At 40.5% G+C, this 12,787-nt stretch overlaps 1 protein-coding gene across 6 annotated transcripts in view; it reads right to left on the bottom strand.

Annotated features, from left to right (window-relative positions):
- KANSL1 (KAT8 regulatory NSL complex subunit 1) overlaps positions 1 to 12,787 on the bottom strand; it is a 195,302-nt gene that overhangs the window by 42,466 nt on the left and 140,049 nt on the right. For 4 of the 6 annotated variants that reach the window (XM_013989925.2, XM_003131310.6, XM_013989922.2 and 1 more), the window contains one exon: positions 10,073 to 10,177. The exons of the other annotated variants lie outside the window; for them this stretch is intronic. In XM_013989925.2, coding sequence (XP_013845379.1) covers positions 10,073 to 10,177 — 105 coding nt within the window. The remainder of the gene's footprint in view (positions 1 to 10,072; positions 10,178 to 12,787) is intronic. 6 annotated transcript variants of the gene reach the window in all.

Here is a 12,787-nt window from a genome sequence, read left to right as displayed (position 1 = left end):
CTTGTTAACCCCATCACTTCCATTTAGTAAGAAAAGGGTAAAAAAATGAGATCTGTTTTGCAAATAGAAAAAACACAAATGAAGTCATCTGTCAAGTCACAGACGCAACACTTTTGCTAAAACAAACAGAAGAACTCGATTTCAAATCTTTTAAAGCGTATTTTCCCAATAATTATGTTTCCTGTAGGAAAAAAGGAGAGAAGAAAATACACAGGTATCTGCTTATTTGTACAAAAGAAAGATAAGAAGGACGGATAATGCAAAAACTTAATGAAAGTGGCTACCTACAGGAGGTAGGAGGAACACAATGGAAAGAAAGTGGAAATAGGAAGAGGGAACTCCAATTTTATCAGTATTCTTGTGTCAAGGTCATGAAAGACAAAAACTGAGATGGCTCTCTCACAATGGAAGAGACTTAAAGAGATAACAACTGTATGGAATGTGGGATTTTAGACCAAAGAAGGGAACATAAGGGAGAAAAATGAGTGAACCTGGAATAAAATCTGTAGAGTCTGTGTCAGTGTTAATTCCTGGTTTTATCACTGAACAATGGTTATGCAAGCTGTTAACACCAGGGGAAGCTAGGCGAAGGAGATGTGGGGACTCTGTGTACTACTTTTACAACTTTTCTGTAAGTCTAAAATCAAGTTTCATTTATGTATAAATCTGTTATCATTCTACAGCTTCTTGTCTTCTAAAAGAATAAAATATGAGCTCATTAAGATAAAAGCTATCTATATTCATCATGAATTGGCACAATCATCCAATACTCCATCACAGAAACGTATGCGATGTTCCTCTAAGGCCAGCGCTTCCAAGCCTCTTTCACATTATACAGGCAGTACCCTCTCTGCTGGAACTCACTCCTCACAAGGTCCTTCAATAAGTCCACGGGGGTCAGTGTCAGTACCTCACTTCCTAGAAACCACCTTTCCTGACCTCTCTTAGAAGAACTGAGATTCTTTCCCTCTTACATGCCTGTGGGAAGAATACGAAGTCCTCAAGGGAAGATACCTGGTTCTGCTTACAGGTGTTTCCTAGACACACAGTGCAGTCTGGAACAACAAGCTTTCACCAAATGCTTATTAAAGACAGAACACTGTTTTAAGCCCATTACGGTTCTTAAGCAGTTAATTACCAATCACCCTAAAGAGGCAGGAACACAGCCACACTCTGCCAAAAACTTTGAGGGCAAATGTCATGAAAATTCATGCAGACTTTTTTTTTTTTTGCCTTTTTGCCATTTTCTTGGGCCACTCTTGCGGCATATGGAGGTTCCCAGGCTAGGGGTCGAATCGGAGCTGTAGCCACCGGCCTATGCCAGAGCCACAGCAACACGGGATCTGAGCCGCGCCTGCAACCTACACCACAGCTCATGGCAACACCGATCATTAACCCACTGAGCAAGGCCAGGGATCAAACCCGTAACCTCATGGTTCCCAGTCAGATTCGTTAACCACTGCGCCACGACGGGAACTCCTCATGCAGACTTTTAAATTAAAAGTCACACATGGCACCTATTATCTAAGTGCCTATAAAATCAAATCCACATCCAAACCCAGAGAATGTACAACATCAAGAGTGAATTGTAATGTACACTACGGGCTTTGGGTGATTATGAGCCTTGATGTAGGCTCATCAATTGTTACAAATATATCACTTTGGTGAGCTGACAATGGAGAATACTATCCATGTGTGGGGCAAGGGGTATAAATAATCTCTGTACCTTCCCTTCAATTTTGCTGTCAACCTTAAACTGTTCTAAAAATATAAAATGTTATTTTTAAAAAAGAAAATATATTACTACTTCTGCTACAAAAGGTATGGATAATTAGAAATATAAATTCTGGAGTTGCTGTCATGGCACAGTGGAAATGAATCTGACTTGGAACCGTGAGGTTGAGGGTTCAATCCCTGGCCTCGCTCAGTGGGTTAAGGATCCGGTGTTGCCATGAACTGTGGTGTAGGTCGGAGACACTGCTGGAATCCTGAATTGCTGTGGCTGTGGCTGTAGCTCCAGCTCTGATTCGACCCCTAGCCTGGGAATCTCCATATGCTGCATGTGTGGCCCCCAAAAAGCGAAAAAAAAAAAGAAAAGAAATATAAATTCTTATAAATACCATGACAAGTCAAATTTTGCCATCAAATGAGTTTCATGTAGAACTCAGAAGGAAAAAAAAAACACTTGGTTCTGAGATCTTTGGATTTTGGAAATGCAGGTAACGGACTATGGACTTGTTTTATTATTCCTACTTTACACAAGAAGGTACAGGAACTGTATCTTCTCAGGTACACTTCCTCAGATACACTCGGGTACATTTCCTCAGGTCAAGATGGTTGGTGGTGTTTGGATTTTTTATATACTTAATTTTTTTTTTAAAGTCACTCTATCAATTACTTAGAGGACCTAGAATTTCCAAATGTGATTATAAACTTGTTTGTCCCTTTGCATATTTTATATTTTACATATTTGAAGCATCTACCTTTATAAAGTTACATCTTCTTGACAAATTGACTCCCTTATCATTGTAACGTGTCCTTTATCTCTGGTAATACTTCTTTTTAAAAAATTTTTATTTTCTTGTTCTCTGCTAACACTTAAGAAACTATTATGCTGCTAGTAATATACCTACAATAACATTCTCATGCTTACTGTTCATAAAGTACCTTTTCCTATCCTTTTATTCCCCAGAGATTTGAGTTTCCAATTGGTATCATTTGCCTTCACCTAAAGAAATTCAACATTTCTTTCAGTGCAGATATTCTGCCAACAAAGTCTAACAGCTTTTCTCTACCTAAAAATGACTTTATTTTTAAAGGATGTTTTATTTTTTTCTTGGATATAGAATATGGAGTAGCAGGTCCTCCTCTCCGGATTTTAAATATTTTGTTCCTCTATTTTCTGTCTTCCACTGTTTCTGATAAGAAGCCATGGATCCTTATCAATGTTCTCTTGTATAGAATGTATCTTTGTTTTTCTGGCTACTTGCAAGATTTTCTTCACCTTTGATTTTCACCACTCTACATTTCTCATGCTTACTGTTCTGAGTTTCTTTTTTTTTCTTTTTTGTCTTTTTAAGGCCACACCTGCAGCATATGGAGGTTCCCAGGCTAGAGGTCTAATCAGAGCTATAGTCACCAGCCTACACCACAGTCACAGCCACGCCAGATCTGAGCCTCGCCTGCAACCTACACCACAGCTCATGGCAACGCCAGATTCTTAACCCAGGGAGTGAGGCCAGGGATTGAACCCGCAACCTCATGGTTCCTAGTTGGGTTCATTTCCGCTGCGCCACGAAGGGAACTCCTATTCTGAATTTCTTGAATCTGTAAATTGATATTTTTCACGTAAACATGCAGCCATTATTTCTTCAATTTTTTTCCCCATACTATCCTTGCTCTCCTTCCTCTGGAACTCTAATCACATATATTTACTGTTTCCCCAGGGAACAGTTCATTTCTGAGTATTTCTATGTTCAGTTTTTCTGTTCTTTGGGTGTGGTAATTTCTATTGATCTGTTGTCATGTTCACTGACCCTTTCTTCTACAGTTTTCAATCTACTGTTAAGTGCAACCAGTAAATGTTTTATGCAGGTATAGGAATACCTTAGAGATACTATGGGTTCAGTTCCTGTGATAAAGCAAATCACAAGAACTTTTTGGTTTCCCGGTGCACATTAGTTTTATAGTATAGTTACACCATACTGTAGTCTATTAAGGGTGCTATAGCATTGCATATTTTTAAAGATACATTTCTTAGTTAAAAAGCATTTTATGGGAGTTCCCACTGTGGCGCAGTGGTTAACGAATCCAACTAGGAACCATGAGGTCGCGGGTTCAGTCCCTGCCCTTGCTCAGTGGGTTGAGGATCCGGCATTGCTGTGAGCTGTGGTGTAGGTTGCAGATGCGGCTTGGATCCCGAGTTGCTGTGGCTCTGGCGTAGGCCAGAGGCCACAGCTCTGATTTGACCCCTAGCCTGAAAACCTCCATGTGCCGCGGGAGCAGCCCAAGAAATAGCAAAAAGACAAAAAAATAAAATAAAACAAAATAAAACCTCTTAAAAAAAAAAAAGGCATTTTATTTCTAAAATGTGCTAACCATCAACTGAGCCTTTAACACGTCATAATTTTTGCTGATGTTGTGTTTCAGGGAATAGGGAGCCCTGGGGGGGGGAGTCAGGGGGTGATGAGGAAATGGCTGGTCAGTGGGATACTCAGAACGTAAAACATTTACTAGGTTCACCTTCTTATTTGGACGCATGGGGTTCTTGGTACCCCCCAAAAATTACAACAATAACAGCAAAGATCACTGATCACAGGTCACCTTAACAAATGTAATAATGAGACCATGGAAATGGTATAAGAATTATGAAGATATGACACAGAGATATGAAGTGAGCTAATGCTGAAAATGGTGCTGATACTTGCTCTACAGAGGGTTGCAGCAAACCTTCAATTTGTTTAAAAAAAATACAGTATCTGCAATGCACAATAAAACAATAAAGTGAGGTCTGCCTATACTTTTAAATTCTACAATTTTTGTTCTACAAGTTCTTTTTGACACTTTTTTGATTGCCCTATATTTGCTCACCAGCTTTTAAATCTTCAAACATATTTTTATTAGCTGCTTTTAATTTACTTCCCAATTCTAATCTCTCAGTCATTTCAGGATTAACTTCTCATGACTAAGGATATTTTCCTGTTGTTATGTCTAATAAATTTTTATTGTATACAGACATTGTAAGTTCATTTTGAATTTCTCCTGTCAATATTTAAGGCCCAAGTCTTATGGGGATTCAAACTCCAAATCCTGAGAATTCCTGTCCTGGCTCAGCAGTAACGAACCTGACTAGTGTCCATGAGAATGTGGGTTTGATCCCTGGCCTTGCTCAGTGGGTTAAGGCTCCAGGTTTGCCATGAGCTGTGGTGTACACTGCAGATGCAGCTCAGACTCCGAGATGCTGTGGCTGTGGTGTAGGTCAGCGGCTAGAGCTCAGATTGGACACCTAGCCTGGGAACTTCCATATGCTGTGGGTGTGGCCCTAAAAAGACCCTCCATCCAATCCAAATTCTGTATTTCCTGCAGTGGCCAGTAACTACATTCTCTGCTCAGCTTTTCAGCCTAACAACTGTTGCTCTCTCTAGGCTCTACTGAATCTCCCCTGAACACGTGCAGTTCAGGAATGAGTTCAAAATCAGAAAGGGATCTATAAAGATTACGGGGCTAAACCCTCTCCCCTTCAGCTCCCCATATCCATCACTCCCTCTTTGCCATTATTCTCTCCCTCAATTTCTGGGTACCTGGCAGCTGTGAACTCCATCCTCTGACAATATACAAAAGCCAATGAGACTGCGGTTCTCTAGCTGAGTTCTAGAAAGCTTGTGCCACACAGACTGAGAAGGGCTGTATCTGTGAAAATAGTTTTTGTTTGAAATTTTATTCACTTTTTTGGGTAATTTTCAAATGCATTCTTCACGTGACTAGTAGAAGGCATAGGGTCCAAGTTAGCTGTTTTTTGCTTATTACTCTTTCTTAATTGGGGGAAAGAAAACTATTCTTATTCAAGGGCAGAAAAAGGGAGGAGGAAGAGTTAAAGGGTGTGTTTTAGAACACTGGAGAACAACCCTCAACAGCTTTTTACAGTCTCTTCCCAGGGACATACACTTTTTGTTCAGAGAGCTTTTTATTTCATATCAGAAATTATTAGTGCATAGCTGACTTTATCAGCAGCTACATAACAAAGCCAGAGGCCCTTAGGTTTTCTCTTTCACATACTCTTACTTTTCAAATTGCTTCTGAGTTGGCAGTCAAATGAAGGGAATTAAAAGAAAAAAAAAAAAAAAAAAGGCATTTTTCTAGAAGTTTTCCTTAGAACCTCCCTTCTTCTCCCCTACTACTCTGTATGATTAAAAATAGAACCACACCTTCCCATCTCAGGGAATGTCCTTTGCTTGTCTCTAATGGTTCAAGAAAGGCTTACCCAGCACCCAGCCTGCAATGTTTTTTTTTTTTTAATCACAGGCTGGGCATCTCTAGAACTTAGTTTCAGCAATATCTGTACTGTGTTCATAATCAGACATATATTGGATCTGTCAACAAATATTCATTCAAATTGGAAATAAGGCAAAAATACTATGTATTCTTTCAGTATAATACTGGAAAATAATATAACAGACCCACCCCCGCTGGCCAAACGATCTGCACAAATTAGTTAACATTGTTTTATTATATGTATAAATTGATTAGGGCCCAGATACCTTAAGTTGGATGTTTATTTTTAGAATAAAGATAAGTTTAAATTGATTTGCGCCTATGTGAAAACACAGTAACTTCAAAGGTTACAGCTTTATTTTTCTGTTGGATATTAACAAGTTCTTTTACGCTGCTGAATAATCTTTTTCTAGTACTCTTCTTTTCAATGATCACATATACAACTCAGTATCTGGTGTCGATTTTTTTTTTTGGCTGCCCAATGGCATATGGAGTTTCTGGGCCAGAAATAGTTCTGAACTTCAGTTGTGACCAAATCACAGCTGCAGCAATGCTGCATCCTTTAACCCACTGTGCCAGGCTGGGGATTGAACCTGTGTCCTGGTGCTGCAGAGACACCACCAATCCCATTTGCACCACAGCGAGATCTCTGTGGTGTATCAAGACATTTTCTATTGAAGTTCCTGTTGTGGCTTAGCAGATACGAACTTGACTAGTATGCATGAGGATGCAGATTCAATCCCTGGCCTTGATCAGTGGGTTTAAGCATCCAGTGTTGCCGTGAGCTGTTGATGCAGGTCACAGACGTGGCTCAGATTCATAGCTGTGTAGGCCAGCAGCTATAGCTCTGATTTGACCCCAGCCTGGGAACTTCCATATACCACACCTGCGGTCTTTTTTTTAAAAAAAAAGACATTTTAAATCAGTTCTGCCACCATCAGAATTCTCACCTTACTCGGTATATATTTCTTTAAAAATTACGTCTAACTAGAAACCATGAGGTTGCGGGTTCCATCCCTGGCCTTGCTCAGTGGGTTAAGGATCGAATGTTGCCGTGAGCTGTGGTGTAGGTTGCAGACACAGCTCAGATCCCTAGTTGCTGTGGCTCTGGTATAGGCTGGCAGCTACAGATCCAATTAGACCCCTAGCCTGGGAACTTCCGTATGCCACAGGTGTGACCCTAAAAAAGGCAAAAAGACAAAAAAAATAAAAAATAAAAAAAAGACTAAAAATTATGTCTAATTTCTTGAAACTATATTTTGACAGTTAAAAAAATTCTCTTTGGTTTTACTTTTTTGTTGGTAATCCCAGCTTCAGAAATAAAAACAGAAAAATAGAACAAAAACACCTCTGATGTTATTATCTTTAAATCACAAATCTTCCATTATTGTGTTTTGGGAGATAATAAAGAAGGGCAATAAATGCTTCTTGGGAGTGGGGGGATAGAGAACAGGGCAGCTAAATATGATTATTTATAACCGTTCTTGTCAAGTGTGACCTAGGATTTTTTTTTTTTTAAGGCAAAATTGAAAAGATAAGCTCTATTTTACTTCTCACAAAAGAAGTTGGATAACAAAAATGTACAATTAAATATGCCCTCCTACAATGAGAAACTTTGCCTGGAAATTGACATATTAAGCAGAGCTTAGCAAATATCTGGTATTTTTAAAATGGTGAAGTATCTTTAAGTTGCTTAATGTCTTTTTTTTTTTGCCTTTTCTAAGGCTGCTCCTGTGGCATATGGAGGTCTAATTGGAGCTGTAGCCGCCGGCCTACGCCAGAGCCACAGCAACGCGGGATCCGAGCCGCATCTGCAACCTACACTACAGCTCACGGCAATGTCGGATTCTTAACCCACTGAGCAAGGCCACGGATCGAACCTGTAACCTCATGGTTCCTAGTCAGATTCGTTAACCACTGAGCCATGATAGGAACTCCCTGCTTAATGTCTTTTAAGGAATACATGCTTTGCAGCCCACCCACCAACATAACAAACAATGAAAATGCACTGCCTTCTGATTTTGTTTCCCTTTAGAATGTAAGACACTTTCTAAAGATTTTTTCAGCAAGTATGTATACCTCACAAGAATGAGTGGTTAACCTCTCCTTGAATACATACAGTGACAGTGTATACATGTTTCATAATTTTTATTTGAATCTAAAAAGTGACCTACTGTACAACACAGAAATCTACCACGGCCAACTCAATGAAGAATAAAAAAGATTATCTTGACCTTCAAGAACATCACAATCTAATACATACACATGCAAGTGAATGATGGGTAAGGAAAGGGACAAATCCCTAAGGGGGTGGGTGCACATGTGAATGTGTATAAATATAACAGTGAGAGTCAATAACAATGAGAAAAAAAATGGGAGTTCCCACTGTGGCTCAGTGGTAAGGACTAGTATCCAAGAAGCCATGGGGTTCTATCCTTGGCCTCGCTCAGTGGGTTAAGGATCCGGCATTGCCATGAGCTGTGGTGCAGGTCACAGACACAGCTCCAATTAGACCCCTAGCCTGGGAACTTTCATATGCCACAGGTGTGGCCCTAAAAAGACCCCCCCCCCAAAAAAAAGGAGAGAGAGAAAGGTTACGTCTTATCCTTCACAAGCTCTGAGGTGAGAGAAAATGGACTACAAGAGATTATGAATTTTTGAATCCCCAAATTTTTGTGTTCCTAAATATGATACACAAATATATAAATCCCTAAATACTGTACACAGATATATAAATATAGATAACTCTACACAAAACTCACTCCCAATCACATATGCCTCAAGCCTCAGGTTCCTGTAGCTATTACACCACCAGCACCAGAGGACCAGCTGACCTTCCAACTTAACCATGTTTCCTCTCTCATATGTAGTCATTTTTATGCTGGCTACAGCAAGCACTAGAACAGTTCCATAAGTCACTTTAAAAACATTATGGACTTAATGGTGGCAAAATCTGGCATTCTGCTCTTTAAAACTTTCCAGTTAAGAACCATCAATCTCTTAATGTCTTCACATTTATCCTTAGTATCAGCAGCTGGCTTTCATTAAGCTCTCATTAGGAAAGTTAGTTTCCACCATATCATGAGTTCCTGCTGACAATGATAATAATATATGATAACAAGCTTTGGTGATTTGCAGGTGCAAGAAGACTAGCTGGTATAACCCAGCACTACTCACCAGCTTCCTCAATAAACTACTGTCTGGAACTTTGGAATTTCTAACAAATGACTTAAAATAAGAAATGTTAATAAAGTGAAAGAAATAAAACGCGGTCTTGGAATTCAAGAGGAAAAGATATTAATTTTGGTGTTGAGAGGAAAAGAAAAAGGGGAAGAATTATGAAGAGGGAGTTTTTTCTGTTTTGTTTTGTCTTTTCTAGGGCCGCACCCAGGGCATATGGAGGTTCCCAGGCTAGGGGTTGAATTGGAGCTGTAGCTGCCAGCCTACACTAGAGTCACAGCAACACCAGATCCAAGGCACGTCTGCGACCTACACCACAGCTCATGGCAACGCCGGATCCTTAACCCACTGAGCAAGGCCAGGGATCGAACCTACAGCCTCATGGTTCCTAGTCGGATTCATTAACCACTGAGCCACGACGGGAACTCCTGAAGAGGGAGATTTGAGCTAGCATATAAGGATATAGAAGAAATGACAGTTTCACCTTCATCATAGAGTTAGAGAAGGTAACTCAGAGGGCATTTTCAACATCTAAGTTAAACCTCTAGTTCAACCCTTTTATTTGATAGTGGACCAGAAAGGTTACCTTACTTCTCAAAGGTTATCAGAGCCACACAGTCTCCTAATTCCCAATAGTATTCCAGAAAGTCACACTTGCTCTGGCTGTGCTGTTTTGAGAGTTAGGAGCCTCTTTTAAATTTTAAAGTCAGTTGCACAGATGGAGGAGGGCCCTGTGCTGCCCTAGCCAGGAATTGAGATCTTAAACTGCTAAAAGTGACACAAGGGAATATAATCCCTTTCTTTCAGCCAATATAAGGATCCTTATTACAGAGAAAAACTGTGTGCTGAAGCTACACCCTGAATTCTCACTCATTTCCCCCTTTATGCCTTTTATACTTACCAATTTATCATTCCCATGATCTGTCTTCACCTCAGAACTAAGTGGAAGAAATAAATCTGTTGCTGTGTGCTCTGGGGGAGGCGCCTCTCCAAGAACTATCAAACCCTATAAGACAGAGAAAAACAGCTTGAGTGGCATAAACTACAATTTAGGAGTTAATATCAAAAGAGGGTCGGGGAGTTCCCATTGTGATGCAGTGGTTAACGAATCCGACTAGGAACCATGAGGTTGCGGGATCGGTCCCTGCCTTTGCTAGTGGGTTAAGGATCCGGCGTTGCTGTGAGCTGTGGTGTAGGTTGCAGACGCGGCTCGGGTCCCACGTTGCTGTGGCTCTGGCGTAGGCTGGCGGCTACAGCTCCGATTCGACCCCTAGCCTGGGAACCTCCATATGCCACGGGAGCGGCCCAAGAAATAGCAAAAAGACAAGAGGGCCAGGGGCTGGTTTACCATAGGACTTTTCATTTATCCAACGGCTCTGAAACAGAATATACCACCAACAGCTTTGCACTCCCAACAAAAGCCTGGCAGCAGCCATGAGTAAGGCCTAAGACTTGAACCCAAGCTTTCCCTTTACTCCACCTGACCGCTCAAACTTACATGGTCTGTTAATGATTTAGGGTCTTTTATTCACATCTTCTAGATCTAGAATCTTTATATAGAGTATGGTATTTTAAACCATTTTACCAACCAGACTAAACCATATTAACAGCAACAAAGAAATTTTTCTAGTTAACTTGATCACAAATGTAGCTTAAGGATGACCAAGTTCTAAGTACTACAATCGTACATGATGAGCTAAACCAACTATATCTGAACAACTGCAAACATCGGGAGGAACAAAGGTGGAACAATTCCCACAGTAAGTATATTAGAAATCAATTGATAAAAAAAAAAAAGGGTTCCTGTTGTGGCACAGTGGGTTAATAATCCAACTGCAGTGGCTCAGGTCACTGTGGAACCGCAGGTTTGATCCCTGGCTGGGAACTTCCATATGCCATGGCTGTGGCCATAATAAATAAAACAAAAACAAAAACAAACTTCTTCCAAAGGTAACTGAGCATTAATATTACTCCAGATTCGGTTCCTGCTTGACAATTTCAAGTTCAGATCTTAAACTGAACCCAGGAAAAATAAAATGTAAAAAAAGAAATTTTATATGACTCCATAAATCCTCTACGTAACCAGCGTGGGCCCAGCCTGGTGAAGGCAAAAGTTAGATTACTATGAAAAACAAACAAAAATCTCACAAATGCATCTCCCATGAATGCAAGAAGAGGTTACCAAATTCACTGTTATGACACTTTGTAACAGAAAGACTAGAGTGCACGTGTCTCTGGTCTAGAAAATATGATCTGACTGATAATAAGCTCTGAAAGGAAATTTTGTATTAGAATCACTCGGGGTATCTTCTCAAACCACACCTGCCCAGGTCCAACATCATATCTACTCAGAATCTCTGGGAGGGATGAAGCTGGAAAGTCTATGTTTAAAAAAAAAGCCCCCCCCCCAAAAGCTTCCCTGGTAAATCTTAATGCAAGTTCTAATTTGAAAAACATTAGACTCAATCACCTTGACTCAGCATCAGAACCCCCCAGAGAACATCTTGAAGTATAGATTTCAAAGACTGAAGACCTGTATCAGTTTGAACTCCCTAGGCCATTATAACATAGGCTCTTGTGAGCCGTGGACTAGATGATCCCATCCCTGGGGTTCTTTCTAACACAAAAATCTCTATGAAATAGTAGATGTAAAGAGACTGGGAAGAGGGGGAGATTAAGGAAGCACAGTGGAATTCTACCCTAGTTTTAAAAAGGAAAAAGAGGAGGTCCCGTTGTGACGCAGGGGAAACAAATTTGACTAGGAACCATGAGTTTGAGGATTCGATCCCTGGCCTTGCTCAGTGGGTTAAGGATCCGGCGTTGCTGTGAGCTGTGGTGCAGGTCATAGACAAGGCTCGGATCTGGCATTGCTGTGGCTCTGGCGAAGGCCCGCGGCAACAGCTCCGATTAGACCCCTAGCCTGGGAACCTCCACATGCTTCGAGTGAGGCCCTAAAAAGATAAATAAATAAGAAAAAGAAAAGGGGGGAGGGGACAAAAAACAACCCCCCTCTTCCCCTATAAGTAAGAACAAGTTACTATCCTGGGATAAGACTATACCTAGCCTAGGTAGAAAATGAAGTGGAGACTCCTCAAAAAAGAGGGAGAGATAATTAAAGAAAAACAATTGCCTCAACCTTCAAAATGGGGTTTTTCTGGCTAAAAGAACTTCTGCACAGTATTTTCTTGCTTTTGGAGTTCAGTGGTAACAATCTGATTGGTATCCATGGGGATGCAGGTTTGATCCCTGGCCTCAGTTAAGGATCTGGCGTTGCTGTGAGCTGTGGTATAGGTTGCAGGCATGGCTTAGATCTGGCATTGCTGTGACTATGGTGTAGGCCAGCAGCTACAGCGCCAATTGGACTCCTAGCCTGGAAACCTCCATATGCCTTAGGTGTGGCCCTAAAAAGACCAAATAAAATAAAATAAAATAAAATAAATAATAATAAATAAAAAATAAAATTTTTCTTGCTTCAATCACAAGCATAAAGCAAACCTCACAAACTTTACCATTTCCAAGTGAAAACTATTTGTAAAAAGCAGCTATTTTGCACATCCCCTCCTCAAAATATTGCGTTCAACATCCTCCCTGCTTAAGAGCCCAAACCACCTCCCTA

The sequence above is a fragment of the Sus scrofa genome, chromosome 12, assembly GCF_000003025.6.
Source record: "Sus scrofa isolate TJ Tabasco breed Duroc chromosome 12, Sscrofa11.1, whole genome shotgun sequence".
Lineage (NCBI taxonomy): Eukaryota > Metazoa > Chordata > Mammalia > Artiodactyla > Suidae > Sus > Sus scrofa.
The sequence above is the reverse complement of the archived record's forward strand: the minus strand, read 5'-3'. Positions and strand labels throughout refer to the sequence as shown.